The sequence below is a fragment of the Malaclemys terrapin genome, chromosome 4 (genome assembly GCF_027887155.1).
Source record: "Malaclemys terrapin pileata isolate rMalTer1 chromosome 4, rMalTer1.hap1, whole genome shotgun sequence".
In the NCBI taxonomy this organism is placed as follows: Eukaryota; Metazoa; Chordata; order Testudines; family Emydidae; genus Malaclemys; species Malaclemys terrapin.
This window is the reverse complement of record NC_071508.1, coordinates 90,588,259-90,611,870: the sequence shown is the minus strand read 5'-3', so window position 1 is coordinate 90,611,870 and position 23,612 is coordinate 90,588,259. Positions and strand designations below refer to the sequence as shown.

At 43.3% G+C, this 23,612-nt stretch overlaps 1 protein-coding gene across 2 annotated transcripts in view; it reads left to right on the top strand.

The window, feature by feature from the left end:
* GANC (glucosidase alpha, neutral C) overlaps window positions 1-19,318 on the top strand; it is a 42,735-nt gene extending 23,417 nt beyond the window's left edge. Inside the window, exons 12-24 of one of the 2 annotated variants that reach the window (XM_054028542.1) lie at window positions 874-1,000; window positions 3,102-3,181; window positions 4,333-4,476; window positions 4,908-5,004; window positions 5,329-5,430; window positions 5,934-6,177; window positions 8,085-8,149; window positions 9,509-9,585; window positions 12,508-12,582; window positions 13,416-13,529; window positions 14,238-14,350; window positions 15,473-15,576; window positions 16,702-19,318. In XM_054028542.1, coding sequence (XP_053884517.1) covers window positions 874-1,000; window positions 3,102-3,181; window positions 4,333-4,476; window positions 4,908-5,004; window positions 5,329-5,430; window positions 5,934-6,177; window positions 8,085-8,149; window positions 9,509-9,585; window positions 12,508-12,582; window positions 13,416-13,529; window positions 14,238-14,350; window positions 15,473-15,576; window positions 16,702-16,811 — 1,452 coding nt within the window. In that variant the 3' untranslated portion in view covers window positions 16,812-19,318. Of the gene's footprint in view, window positions 1-873; window positions 1,001-3,101; window positions 3,182-4,332; window positions 4,477-4,907; window positions 5,005-5,328; window positions 5,431-5,933; window positions 6,178-8,084; window positions 8,150-9,508; window positions 9,586-12,507; window positions 12,583-13,415; window positions 13,530-14,237; window positions 14,351-15,472; window positions 15,586-16,701 lie in introns of both variants that reach the window. The other variant, XM_054028541.1, reaches the window with a different exon arrangement.
* The last annotated feature ends 4,294 nt before the right edge of the window (window positions 19,319-23,612 follow it).

Sequence of the window (23,612 nt, the reverse complement as noted above, 5' to 3'; positions counted from 1 at the left end):
TCTTCCATCTCACCAAGCTTAGTGCTTCCCCCTCAGATGATGGTGGGGTCTGAAGTAAATCAGCACCACTCTGGGGAGTGTTGGGCTTCCCATTCTGGATTTATTTGTCAATATTTTCAAGGCAGGCCCAAGGAGTACTCCTCTACCGAAACAAATTCACAACACAAAATATAGGGGGAATGTCTTTTCCTACCCCCTCTTGAAAGGGGTGGTGTTGCCTTGTTATTGGCCACCAGGGTGTCCATCCTTCTCCTAAATAGGCAGTGAGTTTGGTGGTTTCCGCTGGAGGTAGAAGAGCACCCTCTCACCCTGGAGAAGCCTTTTTCCCTGATGCCATTAACCCTGCAGCAGCTTGTCTCTCCTCCCTCTCTCCCACCAGGAGAGGGGTTTTTAAATGTCCAGGTGTCCTTAGTTGACCTCTTTTCAGTTTGTAGGCAAAAGGGCCTTTTTCATTCTTGGGCTAATAGCCCTGCCTTCCATCACTCCGATTGCAGCGGTCCAGCCTGACTTTGTCACGGTAATTAAATGTTATGGTTTAGGGAAGAAACTAGTCACCACAACAGTCAGTGAGAAATTTATTTTCCCACCTCATCAATTGGGTAATGTTGTATTATATTGGTTTTAGGGGAGGTTACTTTCTTTTGAAGCATATGATATAGTACTGACCCTTATTTCAGGTAGACAAGCAAGCACTGCTACTTGTCTTGTGAAATCAGCTAGTTTACATATGTATAGTAAGTATGCACAAGGGCCAGTAACTCCTTTTTCAAAAATGTGACTGCCCGTGCCTTAACCTGAATCAGGATTGAGCTCTTTCTGTAATATGCTGAACAGTTGATGCTAATGGATTCTTCTCATCTCTTATGCTGGCAGCTTGTTGTCATTATAGATCCTCACATTAAGGTTGATCCCATGTACACCCTATACTCTCAGGCCAAAAAGAAGGGGTATTTTGTGAAAAATAGGACAGGCCAAGACTTTGAGGGCATCTGTTGGCCAGGTAAGAAAACCCACTGCTTATAGTCTATACATTAGAATTTGTTTATTTGTAATGTGTAGCAGAATAACATGAGTCAAAAGTGGATAGTCATGTGGATAGAACTAGCATCTCAAAAGGAAAAAAAATGTTGGTGTAATTCTTGGATATTCATGATTCCAAGTCTTATAGTTCTTTTGACAGTTCTAATGCATCTCCTAGTCTTCCCAGCTCTAATTCCCCTACCATTAGTTCTATTATCTCTGCATACATGGGCGCTGACTCTGTGGGTGCTCCAAAAATAGTGGGTGCTCAGCACCCACTGGCAGCCCCCCCCCAATCAGCTCCGTCACCTCCTGCCCACCAGCGGCCTTGCTAATCAGCTCCTCCCCCTCCCTCCCAGTGCCTCCCACCTGCCATGGATCAGCTGTTCAGCAGCGTGCAGGAGTCACTGGGGAAAAGGGGGAGGAGCTAGGGTGGGGCACGCTCAGGGGAGGGGGCAGAATGGGGCAGGGCAGGGGCAGAGGGGGTGGGAAGAGGTGGGGAGGCTTGGGGGAAAGGATGGAGTGGGGAAAGGGCCTGGGGCGGAGCGGGAGTTAAGCACCCCCTGGCAACTTAGAAAGACAGTGCCTCTGTCTGCATATAATCTAGGTGCATGGCACCATAAAGTTACTGAACTTGTGCAAAGATCAGTACTCTTAAGTTGTCCAATGTTACATAAATCGTACTCGGCCTGTTACATGAAATTGTTTATAAAAGTAAGCAAAAGTTGAGTCAAATAGACTGGTACAAACTGAATTGTTAAAAGAACTGTAATAAGAGGTCTTCAAGGTTCCTGCTGAAGTCACTGGTTGGTATAACAACAAGCGGAAAGATTCTAGAAATAGGAGGAATTGTTAATAGTTTAAATCACTGAACTGTGTTAATTTTAGTGAGAGGAGATTGCTATTCCTTCTTGGATTTTTAATGGTGATTGTTACAATGGGAGTAAGCCAGTGATAACATAAAACCCAAGACCACACTTCACGGTTTAATGTTGTAACAGTGAACAAGGGTTTCATTTACATTTTCTCCTTCAAACTTCATGGAGTGGGGCTTGTATTCTTCACTGTATAGTGTGTGGCTAGAGGAATCCTTTCCACTTGAAGTTTGTGAGGCCACGCAGGGAGAGACAGTGGTCACGGCGCTGTGAGAATGAAACAGTACCATAAAGATCCTTTTCAGCAAAGGTGGGAACAGCAAAATTGGAAAAGGGTTAGATCAGATGTGGGGGGGGGAAAGTCTGAGAAGGGAAAAGGGAAAGTGAGATAAGAGTTAATAGGATTTGGATACCATTAAGGTTGGTAAGCCCCAATTTTATATTTTAAAATATCCATCTAATTCCAGAAAACATGACTTTTGTAGAAGTTGCCAGTCTTAAAATTCTAGCTTCAAGCCGGACAGCCTAGCAACAAATAACAGGGAGTCATGACATGGGTGCGGCTCTGAAATAAGTATATAGATGCATTTTGTTTCATTCCTGACTATACTTGGGAGTGCCTGCACTCCAAAACTCCGGTAGCATCTCACAACACGCTGTTGGTGAATACTGCACTACTGGTGCATGGGGAGTAGACGTCTCTGTAAGCAAGGAAATATATGAGGATCAATGGGGTTCCAGCAGGGACGTAAACTGACAGCAAATCAGCTGTCTGTGTACAATATTGAATCACTGTGGCTCTATACTATGTAATGAACGTAGTACAACCATTGCAGAACACAGTTACCCACCTCCTGAGTGACACTCCCTGTAACATCAAGGCTTCGATTCCTTCACTGGCTTTCAGTTTGCTTCTGGGTGCCATTCAAAATGCTGGTCACGATCTTTAAATGGTGTGGAATTTAGCCCACCACAACCCAAGCTTCGTGGTCTTAAGATGTACTTGTTTAGTTTAGCACTTGGTTACACTTTGCTTAGGTTTTTGTTCCTGGCATTTTGGGTTACGTATTAAGATTACAGCAAAGGCAGAAGTCTCGGTGCTACCCATTGTAGAGATCGTTGTATCAACATGTCACAGTGCTTGAATGCCAAAGCAATAAATGCTATAAAAGTTAAAATAATAAATGTGGTGGTCCATACCTGCAGGTTCCTCTTCTTACCTGGATTTTACCAATCCTGAAGTCCGAGAATGGTATGCAGATCAGTTTGCCTTCAAATCATATAAGGTTTGTGTTTCTTCTCTTTGGATCCTACAGAGCACATCGAAAACCAGGAAATGGGGAAGAGAGAGTCAGAGGAGATAAACTACTAGATAAGTAAGGTAGTGGGGCTTTGTATTTGTAGATGGTCATTAGACTGTAGAGGCAAATATCCTGAATATAATGATAACCATATAGACTGCAGAAGGAGCCTCACCGTGGCCTTGTCAACACTAAGAAAAATAGGAGCCTAATTCACCACTGATGCAATTCCCCCCCTGATAGCAACAGTGGAGACTTTGGTGTGGACAGGGAAAAGGCATTTTACCACCATGTCATCTAATGCAGCTGTCCCGTTCCCAGCTTCTCTCAATAGGAGTCCACATAGGAGACGATGTGAGAGTGCTGCCTCTGAGGAGCTCACAGTTGCTCTCAAGTCATCCTCCCCCACAATGAGTCCTTTAAGCGAGGAGAATAGTGTGGAAGTACTGGCTGTTCATAGCCTATAGTCACATCACTTCTAGCCCCTTCCAGGCTGTACTCAATATTAGACGTGTGTGTCACTGAAACACTGCCCAGCTCCCAGTCATTTTTTTGTTGGAGCACCACTTTGCAAGGGGCAGGTAAACTCATGCTACTTACGGCCCCTCACTTCATGTCCCAAGGCAACTTTTTCTCCCCAGTTTCTTTTTCCTGTCCTTTTCTGCAGTTTTCCTCTGGGCTTTTTAATATTTTAAAATTCTCTTATGAACTTTTATGCTCCCCTGCCTCCTTCCCACCATCACTCACGAGAAGACAACATTCTGCTTGCTGTGAGGCTTGAGGCATCTATTGGTTGCACATGTATGTGCACTTGGCCCCGCAGGGCCATTTCAGCTGAGTGCTATGAGAGCTGAAAAGCTCAAATAAGCTTGTGAACTGCAACCCTGTACACATAAGCTGCTTCTGTGGCCAGATGAATTAGGGGCGGTCAGGAGAGAAGAGAGGGAAGACAGACAGCTTTCAATAAGTTACCCTCAGCTGTACCTGGAGCCATGGGAGCATATTTGCAGTGACACTGTTTTGTTCCTTCTCTTCCTGTGCATCCCCTACACGAGCACCACCCAGCACTGCAGTTTGGGTAACACTGGATTAACCTAATGACTTAAATGTACCCTAAATGCTACTTTGTATCACAGGGCTCTACTGACATCCTGTTTGTATGGAATGATATGAATGAGCCTTCAGTCTTCAAAGCGGCAGAACTAACCATGCAGAGAGATGCTGTCCACCATGGCAACTGGGAGCACCGGGAGGTTCACAATCTCTATGGCTTTTACCAGGTAGGGCACCTAAAGACAAAAATCTACTGCCAGAGATACTCTGTCCTGGATGATTATGGTTTTTATTATGTACTGTGGTAGCGCCCAGATGGTCCCATCAAGATTGAGGCCCTGTTGTACTAGGTGCCAGTATTTTGGAATCAGCTTCTCCATGATAAATCAGACCTGTAACAGTGATAGCATTCATGCATATCTTTCTACTGCAACAATGTAATGACATCGATCTATTACATATGCAAAGTTAGTATTTCTATATTTTTCCCTGTTCTAGTATCTTCCAACAAATTGTGAGTACTTAACTAATAATAATTATTATTATTTCTAGACATATATTTCATATAGTTCCTGCCTTTAATTGTCTACAACAGGAGTGTGGTATATACTGTTTGTAATTAGGTTATCTCCTTGTCAGTTATTCTTATGCTTTGCAGCAAATGGCAACTGCAGAAGGACTTATCAAACGCTCTGGGGGACAGAAGAGGCCATTTGTCCTCACGCGATCTTTCTTTGCCGGATCACAGAAGTATGGTAAGCATGGACAAGCTTCATGAAATCATGTTTTTCTGTAATGCTTTGTTTATTTATTTATGCATGCTAGGCCTGGTATTAGGGCTGTCAAACAATTAAAAAATAATTGCAATTAATCACAATATTAAAAAAAGTTGTGATTAATTGCAGTTTTAATCACACTGTTAAACAATATAGAATACCGATTTAAATTCAGCAGAGTACTCGAAGCAGATTTATTAGCTTGCCACTTTTTTCTTTCTTTCCCCCTAATTGCAAGTATAAATTGACCTAGGGGCCTGAATTCAGTGTGTAAACTTCAAACCATGCTACTGGTATTTCCAGGTGCGGTATGGACAGGAGACAACGTAGCAGAGTGGAGTTACTTAAAAATCTCCATTCCAATGTTGCTCACAATCAGCATTGCAGGAATTTCATTCTGTGGAGGTAAGGCGTTTAACTGGATTCTTCACTAAATGTAGGCCACCAGACTTACTGAGCTTGAGTCTCAAGATAGATTTAAACACACAACCACCAGAACAACCCACTTCTTTCCTACACTCCAATCTGTTTCAAAACAGTTTCCTATATTTAGTCCATTTACAGCTCCCAGTAGCATTCTTCTCTCCTTCCTTTTGCATATTCATCTTTGGTAGCATGTGAGTCCCTTGAACTGACAGCTTGGAGTTGTCTTCCATGAGCATCAGTATAATTTTCCCCTGTGACAAGGAAAACCACTCACTGTGTCTCTAAATGCTATCAACCTGTTTCATCAACAAATGAGTCTGATAATTTTTTTCACTTTGTATGGCCAAGCAGCTGCCTTTCAGCAGGATAGGAGGTACCATATTACATTAATGTATTTATAGATTTGTAATGTTTGTAATAAGAGAAATTCATGTTTTTGCAGAACACTTTCATAAACCAATTAATGTGTCTTTAAATTTTAGCTGATGTGGGCGGGTTTATTGGGGACCCAGAACCAGAGCTACTTGTTCGCTGGTATCAGGCTGGTGCGTACCAACCATTCTTCAGAGGCCATGCCAATATCGAAAGCAAACGGCGTGAACCATGGCTATTTGGGGATGAGAACACACGGATCATCAGGGAAGCCATTAGAGAGCGCTACACCCTTCTGCCCTACTTGTATTCACTGTTCTACCGGGCACACACCACTGCTGAACCAGTCATGAGGTAAGATCACAAGGGGCTACATTAAAACTACTTGTATTGCTCTTTATATAAAAGCCCTTCTTATGAGCCAGGAAATTTTATAATTGTGTCAAGATGGGTGTTTAAGAGGGGGAAATTAAATTACTCTTCTTTACTTTTGTGACTTTCAATTTGAATTTTTAAAAGCAAATAATATATACATTAATTTTCTAAAAGAGAGCAATTGAGCACATCAGTTAAATAAACCATTACCAGTCTTAGATAAATTTCTAAAATACAGTAGACCCCAAGAAGAATGTTATCACAATTCTTATTCATATCTAAATACTGCCAGTGGATCCCTACGCTGACCTGAAAGTTTCAAAGTCTGCCTTTTCTCTCTCTCCGGTAAATGCTTTTTGTTCATTTGAAGAAACTGGGCCAACTGGGTTACCTTTCCCAGAGTTCATTTCATATAGATAATTCAAGTATGAAGTATTGCCACATTTCCTATAATCATTTTTTCTTTAGTAATGTAATATAGACATTAAATTAGTAAACTAGTTTCCATTGTGCTCCTTTCCAATCTATAATGAGAGCTCTCAGTGGAGCTGCGTGCAACAGTCCCATCAGTAGAAGATAAATATTACTAATCTCTCTTGTATTTTTGTCTCTTACAAATGGCACTAGAATTGCTGTCCTTTTTTCAAATTTCTCTTCACTAGTTGTAATGCAAATGCATTTAAAGATCAGGACTAACTTTTAACAGGGCAGAAGCTCTGGGCTGCACTCAGTTGTGAACCTGATTTGTGCATGCAGGCACTACAAGAGCCTGTGAGGGCATCTGTCTGGCCCTTTACATATACAAATGTCCTATTTGTATATACTGTCCAGCACCTAACCATGCCCTGGGCTTCTACCTTTCTAAAAATCAGGCCCATGTTGACTATATACAATAATAAATACTGCCATGGTTAGCATTGTTAGCATAGCTAGCATTGTGGCAAATTCAGAAACTAAAAAGGAAGTGTGGTATTTTCTTCACTGGTTTATGAAGGCAAGCAGAATGTAAAATCTGCAAGTACGCCTGTTCTTTTTGCCAATAAACAGTGCTGTTGTAGCATTCAACAGTATGCCTATTAGTAAGCAGGTCAGGCAGGCATTGTTTGTGAGGGAATCCACAGAATTGTTCCAGTTCTTGTCTCTAACTAGAAAGAGCTATTGTTATCATAACATTTGGAATTATAAATAAGCAAAAGAAGGCCTGTGCGATGACCACGTGATTAGCATACCACATTACTATGCAATTCATCTTCTGAGTCAGGTTTCTCAGTCCCTGACCAACAGGACCCAGGATTGCTGTAAAACCAGCACAGTCAGCTGCTGAGAAGAAAAGAGACTGTCCCCCAGAAACAAGCCAGTGTAGGAGCAATGCTGATGGTCTCTGAAGGAAAGTCCTGTCCAGACAGACCATCTCCCCTCTGCTAGAAGAAAGGTTGATGCTATATGGGTTCATAAGGAAATGGGGGGGGATTCCCAGGGTTGCCAAGGGCAAAACAGACATACATGCCAAAACCAGAGCAAAAAGAAAAACAAACAGTAGTTTGACTGAGTACACACATTGAGTAGCCCAAATACTGTGATCTGGCCTGCAAGAGCCTGCGGACGAGGCTGGGTTAGACCAGCTTTTTGCTTGCAGTAGATACACTGGGAAGTGCCTTAACTCTCGTTCAGCTAGGAAACATAATGATTGTAGAAGAAGTGGCATTTAAAGGGACAGATGAGAAATGTGTCCAGTCTTCCTTGGTTGGATGGCGGTAGTCACGAAATGGGCCTTGTAGGAGAGCGGGAACGTAGAAAATGGTGGGGAGCCTGTGGACTCCAGCTGAGTCACAGAGGTGTCCAGTGGAAAAGAAGAAACTGACAAGACTCCACCTTGCTTTCTACAGGCCTCTCTGGGTAGAGTTCCCCAAGGAACAAGAAACTTTTGGTGTGGAAGATGAATACATGCTGGGTAAGTAAACCATTTCCTAAACACCAGCTGGTGTCTGGATTTAAGTTTCAAAGTTAAGCACTTCTGCATATTATAGTAGCAAAAAGTATGAAAACCCTGGCCAAGATTTTTAAAAGTGAGAGATATTTTAAAGAGGCCTGATTTTCAGAGGGTGAATGCTCAACACTTCTGAAAATCAGACCCCTTTAAAGATGTCTCACGTTGAGGTGAAAAAATTGAGGCACTCATCATTAGTCGCTTTTGAAAATCTTGGCTCTCATTTCTATATGGCAGAGATGGAACTTGGTTTCAGCATCTAAAACCACAACCTGCATCAGGTGTGGCAACATCTAATAACTAATTATCCAGAGCTGATGGAGAGATTAGAGTGATTTCAGTGCCTCTGATGAAATTCACCTTCTCTGTGGATTCTAATAAACCATCCCTGCCAGGGTTGAGTTACCTATAGAGCTAGAAAAATACATCTTTAAGAGCAAATGTTTAGCCTTTTTGAATGTTTCAAGTATTAGAACTTCAGAAACTTTTTTCCCACACACCCTTGTCAGTTACACATCTTTGAACACTGTACTATGCAATCAACCTACTCAATATATTTTTCAGAAAAAAAGTGTAAACATTTCCAATGAAGTGCATTGAAAAGGAGTTTGTTTGCCAAATGGGGTTGCCTTCTTCCTTGCTTCTGGTTGTAAGAAAGTGTTGTTTTTTTTAAATATGAAAATATATTAATAGATTCCCCAGTCCCTCACCAGTCCTGTGTGCAAGCACATTAACCCATAGGACCCTGGATTTTATCACCTGTGAAGAGGGAACATTTTTGTGGGAGTTCATTGTTAACATATTGGTAACATACCATAGTTTTGGATTCTATGCTGGTGTTTAACATTGCATGGTCATAACTCTTACAGACACTGAGTACTACTTTCAAAAGCACCTAAATGAATTAGGCACCAGCCTAACTCACATTGCGTTTCAAAGAGATTTGAACATCTGATTCCCTTAGGTGCTTTTGAAAATCTTATCCAATAAGTCTGTAGTCTTCAACCTTAAATATTAGCCCCACAATGGAATCTTTAGGTAAAGGCAAAACAATTATACAAGAGTTAGATATTATTATTAATTTATACAGCACGTTTCATTAGTAGATCGCACAGTGCTATCTTTACAAAGGAGGTCAGTATCATCCCCTTTTTACAGATGGGGTAACTGAGGCACAGAGAGGTGAAGTGACTTGCCAGAGGTCACCCAGCAGGCCAGTAGCCGAGCCACGAATAGAGCCCAGGTTTCCTTGATTCTCAGTCCAGTGCCCTATTCACAGGCTATGCTGCATCTTCTCATTTCCTTTTGTATCTCTTATTCCAGGAAACGCTTTACTGGTGCATCCAGTCATTGAACAAGAGGCCACTACAGTGAACGTTTTACTGCCTGGGTCAGATGAGGTAAGGGTAACGAAGAACCTACTCTGATTCTTGTTTGAATCAAAGAAAGTGCATTAACTCCATTCTCATGAGTCCTCTTCCGTCACAGCATAACCAATAAGTGATATTGCTACCACTTGGCAACCCAAGTCCCCTTCTCAAGGCCACTCTTCCCCATTTGTCCGTCTCTTGCACAGCAATCTCTGTACTTTCTACACATACACTACCCTCCCCGGGCCAGCACCCCGAGCTATTACTCTCTTCTAATTTAAATCCTCCTCAAGCCCCACTCCTTCCATGACACCTTGTTGGAATTATTAATATGGGAAACCACCAAACACAAATTTAATCATAAATTCCTTTATTAAATCCAAAGGCCAAATGATACTTATACAATTGCTCTAAACATGCCTACAAACCCTAACTAATAAGCAATTTACTATATCCAAACAGCAACAAAAAATGGATAAGTATTTGATCAAGATACTCACAAATGGGCTACGCCCAGGGGTATTTAGATCCGTATTGGCTGGCTCCAACATGGTCAGGCAGGTATTAGCAATGAATCCTTTAAGAGTTTACTTTTTATGCCCTTTTACAAACAAGTGATGTCATTGCCAATTGCTGACTTCAGCTAAACACCAATTTGAGACAGTTCACCCTTATTTCCAGTCTTAATCCAGATAAGATTTAGCACCTCCTTTCTTCCCAAGGCTTTTCCTCCCTTCCCTCTAGCTGTCCAACAGTTTCCCCATTGCACCTAGGTTTACACAGGCTTTAACACTGGTGTGTGAGTTGGGGAAGGGCCATGTTGGCTCATTTTACGACAGATTCTCTTTATTTTATTTAAAACCATCTGCAGTCATCCCTTTCAGTCAGAGGCCTTCTTTTTAGAAACTTCCCCTTATCTCATTAGTTATTTGAACCAGACATCCTCCCTACTTCATTCCTTCTGGCCTTATTACTTATTATTTTCAAGGACTTCATTCTACTTGCTAGTCTGGGCCTTTCTTTACAACAAATATATATTTCCTTAACCAAACTTAAGCTAAATTTAGTTCTTTAATTTTATACTTATCCTACATTTCTGCAACACTCTAGCTGACTTAAGTTGTCTGCTTATTTATTTAATTTCCTTTTCCTAGGGTTAGTTTCTCATTTATGTTGCAGGAAGGGGTCAAATGTTGGGACGGAGGATAGGAAGGACATTTGAGTTGAACCTGGGGGAAAAGACATGGGGGATGGATGGTAGAGGAAATATGAAAGGAGAGGAACTTCAACAATTTTTTCTTATAATCTTGCTGTGTGCCTGTCACCGTGATCACTTTGCTTGTATGTTATATTCTTTTTACCCAAGACTGCATGCTCTTCAGAGCAGGTATTGTCATTTCAGCAACTAACACATTTTGGCCACTGCCTCAGTCTGAGTAATAATAATGCAAGTGCTGCAGTGCAGATTGTTGTTCTGTGATTAGGTGCCCCAGTTAAGCACAGCAAACACTCTCATACACTTATAAAAAGTCAGTGCCTCTCTGAAGAGAAAGTTGTTCATCCACATGATGGCAGTGCAATGTGCTTCTACATAGAAGACTTGGTTTCAGAATCAGAGATTGTGGAGGTGGTACTTTGGGAAGAGAGATTTCTTCAGCTTCCATGGCTAAGTGTTGACTAAAATTTTCTCAGCATCTCAAGTAACTAGATTTCCCACATGTCATGGGAATCAGCTCTGATTGCACTGAGTAGGAGCTTGAGATCTAATTTTGGAGGCAGGTGAATGGGAAGACAGGTAGAAAAGGAGAGGACGGAATAGCCTTGAGTATGAAAGGTCAAGTAAAAGCCTGTGGCTCTCCCCAATGTGTCTCAGGAACTAGGAGTTCTTTGATCATTGTGCTTGAGATAAGGCAGAGTATAGAAATATGGGAAAGATTGCTTAGGAATCTCTGACAAACACTTTTTTTTTTTTTTTAGTGAAGATTTGTATAGGAATTCACTGCCTGCCATGGCTGTAACAGCTAATCCTGTCAGGGACTATGGTGCAGAGGCACAGGGTGCTTTGTATGGTCATTTTCAATGATCTGCTCTTGCAGCATGCTTTGGAATATCCCAATAAGTTCAGTCAAGTCTGACTTCTAGGTTGTAGTTATTTTGTTTGCCTTATTTTAGTTCCCAGGTAATAGAGAAAAGTCCACATTGACCTGCTTTATACAGTTTACAGCATTTACTCAGACAATATCAAAAACTGAATAACCTTACACTGGGGGCATGATCTCTCAAGGACAATGTGAAAATCACATGCTGTTGTGGGTGCCTAGAAATGCATTTGGCTTTTGGTGCACAAGAAGGTTTCAGTTGTCAGACCAGCCTAAATTTAACCCTTCACATGTACTAAGCACTGAACTGAAAAGCCCTTTTACTTAACATAAAAAGACTGAAAATTCATGAGAAATAGACAATGTGTTCCTGTTGTGTCTCATACTCATTCCAAAGGCCCTAGAGTCAAAGCAGTGTGTACTAAAGAGGTTTGGTCCATAGCACATATCTCAGAACACAAGTTGGAGGCCTGTGGAAAACTTAGATTATTTTAAGGTACAAATGTGCTTACACTGGATTTGTTTCTTGAAGTATTTTTTAAAAGTTTCATCATTTTGTGAACGACACTGTTGCTTAGCACCTGCAGCAGCTTTGAAACCTATTAGAGCAAATGCAACTTCTAGAAAAGGTCATTCTCCATTTTGTGTTTCTGTGTAATGCACATTTACTAAGTCTCTCAGAAAGGTCTTTGGACTCAGCACACTAAATGCTATTCCTTGCATCACAAGAATACAGTAAAAGACAGTGACAGCCAGAGATGAATTCACAAAGCAAATGTCCCTGCAGAGGTATCCGATCTTTTCTTAAATATATATCTTATGTTTGTTTCTTCTGCCTTTTTCCCTGATGCAGGTTTGGTATGACTTCAGAAGATTTAGACGACTGGACTATCCAGGAACTCTGAAGATCCCAGTAACACTGGAGAGTGTATGTTTTTGTTTTGTAACATTGCTTTTATTGGGTTGACAGATTAAAATAGATTTTCTCTCAAACACTCATAAATCCGAATAGTGACATTAGGCTGCAGTCCTGCAAGGAGAATTAAAATAGCTTCTGTGGAGAAAAAAAAAGATGCTGTCTTAACTCTAGGCAACATGGTTCAAACTAAGAAACAGCAAAGTGATAATATGAGCACAGCAGTCTCAGATAGACAAAGAAGGGGCTAATTATGGCAGAAGAGAACTCCACAGTGAACCCCCTTCCACCTCCAATTCACCTCCCACTTAGAGGGAGTATTTAGTAGAAATGCTGAAAGTGCAGAAAGTATTTCAACAGTATTTATAGCGAAGGAGGGGTTCACTTGGACAGCCTCACATTTCTAGGTGAGACTTAGTACTGTTCAAGCACTACATGAACGTCAGCACTGGACTCTCAGTGCCCATTGTCCATGTAAGTTATAGCAACTGTTGTACCAGAGGAGGGCAATGGACCGTCTTTGTCAGTATCCCATGTCCTTCATTCAGATGGACCCAGTTACACCATGGCCCCCAATATATGCTGCTGTTTGAGAAGACAGACACCGTACAGGGTGGGCACTCTGAGCAAATGTTGTTGGGATGATTTTGAGACAGGAAAAGCATATGGGAAGATGACTTGTAAGCAGAATAGAGTTTATTCATCAACGTGCTGTCTGCTGAAGTTCCCTATGGGTGATAAGAAACAGCTGCAATTTTTCCCCAATAAGCTAAAATTAAATGATCAGAGAATAGCACTAAGATTTCCACACTTGAATTCTTCTACCCTGGCTTTGTTATTGGCAGATTCCAGTGTTCCAGCGAGGGGGGTGTGTGGTGCCCCTTAAGACCACCGTAGGAAGATCCACTGAATGGATGACAGATATTTCTTACGAACTCCGTGTTGCTCTGGACTCCAAGGTACTCTGGGATTACATTTAGTTTATACACCTGTCTTTTTATCCCTTCTTCCTGTCTCTTTTGGTCTCATCATGTCCCTGCTCCTCTTTGCCCTCTAGCAGTAGGACCTGCTTTATAGGGAACAGGAGGTCTCCTTCTGCCTGTTCAACCAGCACAGTATGGTCCTTGCCTACACACCAGCTAGAAGAGCCAGTCTCCTCCAGATTGCTGTGGAGAAACTTGGCCCTCTTCTCACTTGCCTGGGCTCCACTCTTTGTGCTGGGGTTCATGCCAGAGCACACAAACTGTTCGTTTAACATGAGACTAGGATTTCTACACAAGTAGAGCATTTTCTGACCTTCCCCTTGCCCTTCCTCTCCTTGTCAGCCACCCTCCAGCAGCTTGGAGGAAGGAGAGGATTGCTTCAGGCCACAAACTTCCTCTTCAGACCCAGAGAGAATGAATTCAGCAACTGTCTTTTTAAATACAAGCCAATAGCGGAAAGTACTGCACAGACACCACAATGAATTTACAAAACCATAACATCCAGAATGTTCTTTTAGTAATGCTGGATTGTTCTTCAAGGATGTGTTTTAACCTACTAGAGATCATAACGGTTCTAGTGGCTTCTAACTGTTAACTTCAGCATATAGTGATGCTTATTTTCAGTTTCATTGTCCAAAACTCAGGCTTCTGTTAACTTTGTTCTACATCTGATGTGTCCCATAGGACTTTGCAGTAGGTGAGCTCTATCTAGATGATGGGCATTCATTTCAGTACCTCCATAAGAAGCAATTCCTGCACAGGAAATTCACTTTCCACAAGAATGTTTTCTCTTCCAGGTAATGGCAGCTGTTGCAGGTAAAATCCCCATAAAAGGAAATCCCTTTTATAATTCATTTTACCTAGCAACAAATGTGTAAGTGTTATTCTTGTCCATTGCTCAAGAACCCCCAGGGATAGAGAGTTTCACATGCAAAATTGGAGAGGTAAGTGTTGCTCTACACAGTCAGACCTGGACTGTGTAGAGCATCTGGAATACTGAGTGCAACTCTAGTTCACACTGTTTCAGAAGGATACAGATTTACTAAATTAAATATAACAAAGGACAGCAACAGGGATCCAAGGATTAGATAATAAGGTATATGGGAAAGACTGAGGAAGCTAAATTTAGAGTTTTGCAAACGGAAGATACGTAGGGGATACAATCATTTTATGGATAGCTTCGGGGTAACCATATCAATAAAGACTATGTTCTAAGATTACAAATAATGGGGGGACAAATACTTATTAGCAATGAAGCCAAGGAAGGAAATGTTGAAACATAATCAGAAAATGTATGTCAAGAGAATAGTAACATAGAAAAACAAAGAGGGTGGTCAGGCATGCTAAATACCAAAAATATCCACAGCTGTTTGTAAGTAGGCAGATGTCTCAAATATGTCACTCCCAGACTTCCACCCACTACTGTAACAAAATTTGTTCTCCAAATGGATATGTAGCATCATCATTAACCTACAGGTTTTTTTCTTGCTCCTTCAGCTCTTAAGTGTGAGTTAGAGATCATCTGTACTACGAAACTTACCTTAAAGCAGGATCATAGAATGGCTTGGGTAACATGACTAAAACACAGATTAGTCGCCTCAGTGCAGGCACGACTGAATCACATAGACAGGCCCTTCACCGTTTGTATCTATTTAAATTATTTTCAGACGCCATCTAGGTAACCAGGAGCTTGTGAAACCCACTTACACACCCATTAGGCAGTTGGTGATGGAGGGGAAAAAATATCGCACCTGCATCAAGAAAAAGTATGTTAGGGAAAATAAACTGTGTTTTGGATCATGAAGTAAGAGACTGTAGTAGTGGTTTGTCCCTCCAAGTTTTATGCCTGGGTTGGCTCTCCAACCACAGGTAGAAACTACTGTGTCTGAGACTGTTTGTTTGTTTGTTTTCTTTTTCAGCTCTGCTGATGAAATTGGGCAGTACCACACAAAATGTGTAGTTGAACGGGTACTAATTCTGGGAGTTCAAAAGCCACCCACATCTGTGACAGTCAGTCTCCAGGGTAAGAGAGGCAAGTATTTTATACTTCACTTCAGTTTTTTAAAATCTTACTGTAATGGTAGCACTAATTAAAGGTGGCAGATGACAACACTGAAAAGAAAACTATAAGCATGGGGAACAATAGTACAAGCTTCCCAGTGCTGTCCCTCCAGTATATCCCACCCTGTTCTTGAGGGACCGTCACTGTGGATAAGAGGGTAGTTCAGTTTGCAAGCCTAGTTAATCCTTGGCCCCTCTACTGAAGGTGTCGACTAAAGCACCAGTTGTTGCAACTAGTGTGTAAACTGGTGGCTTAATTGGGCAGAAACCACAGCAAACGGCTGTAAGGTTCATTCATTAGGAGAAAGTCTCGATAAACACAAAGCAAAACAAGGTAACAAAGCTGCCTCAGCCTGGGGATCAACCTAGCTCTCCGAGCCCAGGGAGGAGCCCAGGATTAACAAATTTAGATAACCTTGTTTTACAGAGCATGCAGCTGGAGGTACATCTTAATAATAACACTCTTAGACCCTCAAATAGGGTGGGTCAGACTGGTCCAAGAAAGGAAATTTGCAGGCAAGAACAAAAGTTTCTATTCTCGCTCATGCAGGAGGGTTCACAGATTCTGACAGTGTGGAACCCACTGAACTATATAAGGACCTGCCAAGGGAAAGCTAGTGAAATTTGCACAGAGGACCTGTCCCTCCAGGCCTCCCTTTCCCCTTTGGGAATCATAATGTCATTGTTCTTGCCTACACCTGTCTCGACCCCTGCTAAGGCACAAAAAGTGACAATTAATGCAGAAACAAGCATTCACTTCTGCTGTAATTTCTGCAGGAAAATCCTTGGATATAAGAGAAGATAAGGGTTCAGAATGGTAGCTTCCCCCAAAAAACCATGGAGCCCCAAGCACATGTTTGCAGAGTTGGAGTAAAAGAAGAAGTGATACCGTAGAATCTGGTGCACCCTTATGAGCATACTGGAGATTTGGCCAGTAATTGCTCTCCTTTTATCACCTCCATGCCTAACAGAGGAGATAATCTGACCCAATAAGAGTGAGAGAAATAAGGCAGTCATGTATAACTTTGTTCAGAAGAGGTTTTCTTAGAGTGCATCATAAACTCTCTCTTGTCCTATTGCAATTCAGATGGGAAAGACAAAGAAGTGGTTTTCACATATGATGCCAAGTCCTCCATGTTGACCCTGGAAAAACTATTATTAAATGTTGGTGCTGACTGGGAAATTCACATCAAGTGAGAGGAGAAACTGCATCTTCAGAGAACTGGATGGAAAGTTGAAAGGAAATGGTTTTGAAGGACTTAAATTTCTCTCTTGAATCTGACTAGTTTGAAATAATGTAGGCAGAACTATAGCAGCCCCAGGCTAATCTTTCTTAACATTTTCTTTTAAAAGATTGATTTAACTTAGACTTGACAAGCTCTTCCCTAGTCAGTAGCTGGCAAAAGTAATAGTAATGCAATCATATCACTGGAAAAGGCTCATCGCTGTCCTGCCAAGGCTGGTTTCATTTTGGCAAACAGGATTCTGCAGGCAGTGAGCTAAATTCTGCCCTCCCTTGCACCCAGGGCCGGCTCCAGGCATCAGCATTCCAAGTAGGTGCTTGGGGCGGCAATCTGCAAGGGGCGGCAGTCCGTGTGTTTTTGCCGCCCCAAACAGCGCCCCAAATTGCCGCCGCGGATGGCGGGGACAGTCCGTTTGCCGTTAGGGCGGCACGTGCGTTTCCGCGGCGACGGCAATTCGGCGCGCTGCTTGGGGCAGCAAAAACAGTAGAGCCGGCCCTGCTTGCACCCATGTAATAAAGTCCTCCATTAGGCTGTGGAAGAGATTGGGCCTGGTTTTCAAGGTCTTTAACCCAAGAATTTCTAGTTTTTAAATTGCAGGCACTTTTCTAAGTGTCTGCAAATCTTGACTGTTCAGCGAATAGGGCATTTCAGAGAGGGAGGAGGGGAGAAGCCCTGAATCAGCTTGTTCAAACAGCATTGATGAATCTATGCAAAATGAAAAGGACTAAAATGTATGTCTAGGACACTGTGTGCAAACTACCTTGGGCAGAACCGACTTGAATGAGTGTGATTTACTTCTGTTACAAGCATTCTCTTTCTGTCCCCCAGCCCTAGCCTACAAGACAAGGAACAACCCTACAGTCTGTTTATAGGAAAGTAAATAACAGCTGGGTGAACAGTTCAGCAGTTGAATCTGAACTCAGCCCAAAGTTAAGGTTTGGGAGGGTAGTATGTACCAGGTGATGTGAGTGAATAAAGGATAATACGGGAATGGGGAAATCACATTGAATATTTATTTCTAGACTTTATAACATTTAGATTTTTATAAAGGATAATATTGGGTTTGGGTATTAGCTGGATTCCCATAAACACTTTCTATCACAACGCTTTTTCCCACCCTGCCCACCCCCAATGTGTTTTGGTTGTGGCGACTGCCCAAGGTTTTATTTGAATGAGTACCAACTGTTTAAATAGAAGGTTTGCACAAGAGAAGCTCTGCTCTTACAGATCTTATAAGATGTGCTATAGCACGGCTTTCTTCCTCCAGACTTTAGCCAGGGGTGGGCAAACTATGGCCCGTGGGCCACATCCGACCCTCTAGCCAGTTTAATCTGGCCCTCAAGCTCCCCGCTGGGGAGTGGGGCCTGGGGTTTGCCCTGCTCCCGCACTCCAGCCAGGGAGCGGGGTCGGAGGCCGCTCTGTGCGCGCATGCTGAGGCTCCCGGAAGCAGCAGCATATCCCCCCTCCAGCTCCTACGTTTAGAGGCAGCCAGGGGGCTCCGCACATTGCCCCCACCCCAAGTGCCGCTCCCATTGGCCGGGAACTGTAGTTAATGGGAGCTGCAGGGGCAGGGCCTGCGGACGGGACAGCACACAGAGATGCCTGGCTGCACTCCGCATAGGAGCAGGAGGGGGACATGCTGCTGCTTCCAGGAGCTGCTTGAGGTAAGCGCCACCCAGAGCCTGCACCCCATAACTCCTGTTCCCCAGCCCAAGCCTGGAGCCCCCTGTTGTACCCTGAACTCCTCATTTCTGGCCCCACCCCAGAGCCCGCACCCCCAGCCAGTGTCTTTACCCTCTCCTGCACCCCAACCCCAATTTCGTGAGCATTCATGGCTCACCATACAATTTCCATACCCCGATGTGGCCCTCGGGCCAAAAAGTTTGCCCACCCCTGCTTTAGCCAGTCCTTGGGATGGGGGGTGCTCATGCATGCCTGAATGCATGCAGTGGGGACATGGTGCTTTTACCTTAGTGAGCTGAGGCTGGAAGATGGGAATGGAGGTTACTGTTCCACACTGAAAACTTTAAAATGCTTATATATAATATAAAAATGTTTAAAAGACTCTGCTTTTACCTGTCCTCTTCAATGCTCCCTCCCCAATTCCCTAGACCTCCTCCTATTGCCATTATAGTCTCCTGCTCCCACCCCTTCTGCACCCTTTGCTCCTGCCTTCCAGAATCCCCTCTTCCAAGACCAGGTTACACAGCTCCATGCCACCGTACCCCCAGTCTATGTCTCTCCCAGCCCACTGTCACTGTTCAATAGTTAGTTTAAACTGTTTGCCCAGCTCTATTTAATAATATCCGTGCTATAAATCATATGTTATTTTAAAAAAAACAAGCCAAAGTCAGCTCTGATGCAAACCTGTGAATGATGTTATTATAGCACAGTTGGTTATATGGATGGAAGCGAGCAGAATTCACTCCATTCTTTTAGTAAAATGAAGAGAATAGTAAATAGTTTACTTGCCTCTTCAGATAGTCTCTTGTTACATGTGTGTGGGTGGTGGGGAATATAGAGAGGATCTCTAATTCGGAGGTGGGCAAACTATGGCCCATGGGCCCGTCCTGCCCGGCCCCTGAGCTCCTGGCCCAGGAGGTTAGCTCCTGGCCCGGGAGGTTAGCCCCCGGCCCCTCCCCTGCTGTCCCCCCTCCCTCGCAGCCTCAACTCGCTCACTCCGCCGCCAATGCAATGCTCTGGGCGGTGGGGCTGTGAGCTCCTGGGGCAGCGCAGCTGCAGAGCCCGGTCTGACCCGCTACTCTGTGCTGCGCGGTGGCAGCAGCATGGCCCAGCTTCAGCACCGCCAGCCACGGGTGCTCCAGGCAGCACAGTAAGGGAGCGGGGGGGTTGGATAGAGGTCAGGGGAGTTCAGGGGTAGTGCTCAGGCGGCGGGGGGGGGGGGTCGGGGTGATCGGGGGGGAACAGGGGGTTGGATGGGGCAGGGGTCCCGGGGGGGCCATCAGGAATGGGAGGAGGGGTTGGATGGGGCAGCGTGGGTCCAGGGGCGGTCAGGGGACAGAGAGTGGGGGTGTGTGGATGGGGCAGGGGTCCCAGAGGGACCGTCAGGGAACAGGGGGTTGGATGGGGCAGGAGTCCCGGGGCAGGGGGGGGAGGGGAGTAGGTAGGAGGTGGGGGCTGGGCCACGACCCACTCCCCTAACCAGCCCTCCGTACAATTTACGAAACCCGATGCGGCCCTCAGGCCAAAAAGTTTGCCCCCTCCTGCTCTAACTCCACACTGGCCAGCAAATACCAACAAGCTTGTACATGTGCCAGCTTTTCCCACTAAGCCTACACAGTGCTCAGTCAATCAGTTCCACCTGCTGCAGTTTATTCTCTGTAGGGGATTTCTGGGAGTGCCAAGTTTCAACACACAGCATTAGCTGTTACCATTATATTCTAAATGAATGACTGCAACTTATTCAAGCAAGCCCATTCCTCCTGGGACCCTGAGGATCTCCCTACCCTTTATTCTGAGGAACTATCTTTACTCTCCTCCCCCTTTAAAATTATATACTCCCTTCAAGCAGATGTGATCAGTGAGACTTTGATTCAAGCACTAAACACTGGGGACCTGAAGATTTCTGTTTAAATCACAGTTGAACCAATCCATGTTGGGTGAGCTGAGGTGAATCCTTTGTCTCCTTGAGCCTCAAATAGTCCAGTCTGAAAACAAAAGGATTTCACTGCTCTGAACATTCCAAGGGACAGAAATGACAAAAACAGAACCAAATTCTGGCCTTAGTTATGCCAATGTAACCTTTAAGAGAGGGCAAAATTTTGTCTATGCTAAGAAAATTATCTTCCTACCTCAAAAATGAGGTTAAAAAGTACTGGTTCTCCTCTTCAAGGACACAAAGGGCCTGTCTCTGCTCACACTGATTTTACATGGTGTAACTCCACTGATGTAAATCACGAGTGACTCTATTGAAACCACATAAGTGAGAAGAGAATCGGGCCCTAGCTTTCTACCAGTTTGTGAGTTTTATATAAAACCTATCTCTAACAGAGTTCAGTATTGCTTCCTGCTTCAGAACATGACTTGATTGCTGTTGCAGGTGTGAGGTTAACATTCCATTAGAATGCTACACACATTTTATCTTGATCTTATGAAGTGTGAAGGAAGATATAATAAATGAACAAAGATTGTTTTCATCTTTAAATAAGTCTTATGCCTTATTTCTTCCATCCTTCTTCCCACCATGGAGATCCACAAATAAGCATCCTTTGAAATGCACCATTTTAGTACAAAGTGGAGGCTGTAGCTGTCGACTGATAGTTAGACTGTGCCCCTCCCTGTGATATCTGAACACCTAGCAAATAATTTGCTACATTTACAAGCAGCAAAATCTTTACATCTGAGGACTTAGCTAAACTATGGTTCCAGGAGCAAAATTCACATTATGTTTTTGTAACAGCTATTACTGTTTTCTGTATATTAATATAATAGTGCGGGCAAGGCAAATAATGAACATTTTTACATGTTGACTCATGCTGTTAACAACTGAAAATGATAAATAATTCAATTAAGATATTAAAATAAAACAATTGGCGATCAAATGTAATGAAAATTAAATAGAAACATTATTATAGGTGTATCTGATTTAGTTGGTTCTTTGCTTGAGCAGTACATTTATTTTATTCTGCCTGACGTGTGTGTGTGTGTGCACGCACACACACACTCACACACACCCCTATCCCTATATTTTAACCAAGGTTGGATATTATGGTATTTCTGTTTGCAAAGAAAACCTGTTGCAAAAGCTTCCTTGGTTCCAAATGATACTAATTCATATTTGTGTGCAAAATTCCCCCCAAACATTTCAAATACCAGAATCCTTTCTGAATATTTGTATTAGCATACATAGAAATCAGCATTCAGCGAAGGACAAACAAAACTTCCATTGGTTCCGGAACACTGACACCAGCACCGCTATGATAGGGCAGTAATCTTGGCATAGCAATGAGCTCATCAAGTGTCAGACACTGCTTCTAGTACACCTCTACCCCAATATAACACTGTCCTCGGGAGCCAAAAAATCTTACCGCATTATAGGTGAAACCACGTTATATTGAACTTGCTTTGATCCACCGGAGTGCTCAGTCCCACCCCCTACCCCCCCGGAGCGCTGCTTTACCGCGTTATATCCGAATTCGTGTTATATTGGGTCGCATTATATCGGGGTAGAGGCGTATTTCCATTTGTTTTACTGCCAGGACATGGCTCTGTGTGTGTGATGATAGTTAAGTGAATTTTTGTACTGGAGGAAAACACAACCTGAACACAAACATACCCACAGAAAAGTCAGTGTTTCAAAGCAATAAGAGGTGTCTGCAATCTGATTATTTTGAATCACTCTTGAAAATATCCTGGAAAGAGAGAGACACATCTTCTGCCAAGCTCTCCTGCAAAGCCATGTTGGTTATGAGACTTACAAGACTCATGACCAAATATAAGGAGGAAATGACCAATGCTGCAGATGGACAGCCCATCTTGAGAAAGCTGCTTTCAGGAGATTTCCAAAGGCAACTGACGTTTTCAGATTCCCCTCTCTATTTTGTGAAAGCATCTTAAGTACTTCTTAACTGGGGGAAAAGGAATCACGTGACTATACACCTACTGTTAGTAACTTGGGGATTAATACTTAATTATCTGGATGATGGGATGGATTGCACCCACAGCACGTTCGCAGATGACACTAAGCTGGGGGGAGAGGTAGATACGCTGGAGGGTAGAGACCTAGACAAATTGGAGGATTGGGGCAAAAGAAATCTGATGAGGTTCAACAAGGACAAGTGCAGAGTCCTGCACTTAGGATGGAAGAATCCCGCTACAGGCTGTGGACCGACTGGCTAAGCAGCAGTTCTGCAGAAAAGGACCCGGGATTACAGTGCACAAGAAGCTGGATATGTCAGCAGTGTGCCCTTGTTGCCAAGAAGGCTAACGGCATATTGGGCTGTATTAGTAGGAGAATTGCCAGCAGATCGAAGGAAGTGATTATTCCCCTCTATTTGGCACTGGTGAGGCCACATCTGGAGTATTGTGTACAGTTTTGGACCCCCACTATAGAAAGGATGTGGACAAATTGGAGAGAGTCCAGCAGAGGGCAACGAAAATGATCAGAGGGCTGGGGAACATGACTTATGAGGAGAGACTGCGGGAACTGGGCTTGTTTAGTCTGTAGAAGAGAAGAGTGAGGGGGGGATTTGATAGCAGCCTTCAATTACCTGAAGGGGGGTTCCAAAGAGGACAGAGCTAGGCTGTTCTCAGTGGGGGCAGATGAGAGAACAAGGAGCAATAGTCTCAAGTTGCAGTGGGAGAGGTCTAGGATGGATATTAGGAAACACTATTTCACTAGGAGGATGGTGAAGCACTGGAATGGGTTACCTAGGGAGGTGGTAGAATCTCCATGCTTAGAGGTTTTTTAAGGCCCGGCTTGACAAAGCCCTTGGCTAGGATGATTTAGTTGGGTTGGTCCTGCTTTGAGCAGGGGTTGGACTAGATGACCTCCTGAGGTCTCTTCATAGAATCATAGAAGATTAGGGTTGGAAGAGTTATTCAGACTTACAGACTGCATTAGTTATATGTCATGCAGCCTACAAGTCCCTTGAGCTTCAAAGATCATTTGCATCTACATGACTTGATGCAAGTAATCCAAGTGAACTAAGAACCATACCTGAAAAACCACTGTTTTGGCAAACAAACTTTAGTACACATGAGTTGAAGACATATAAATGAGCTACAGTCCAGC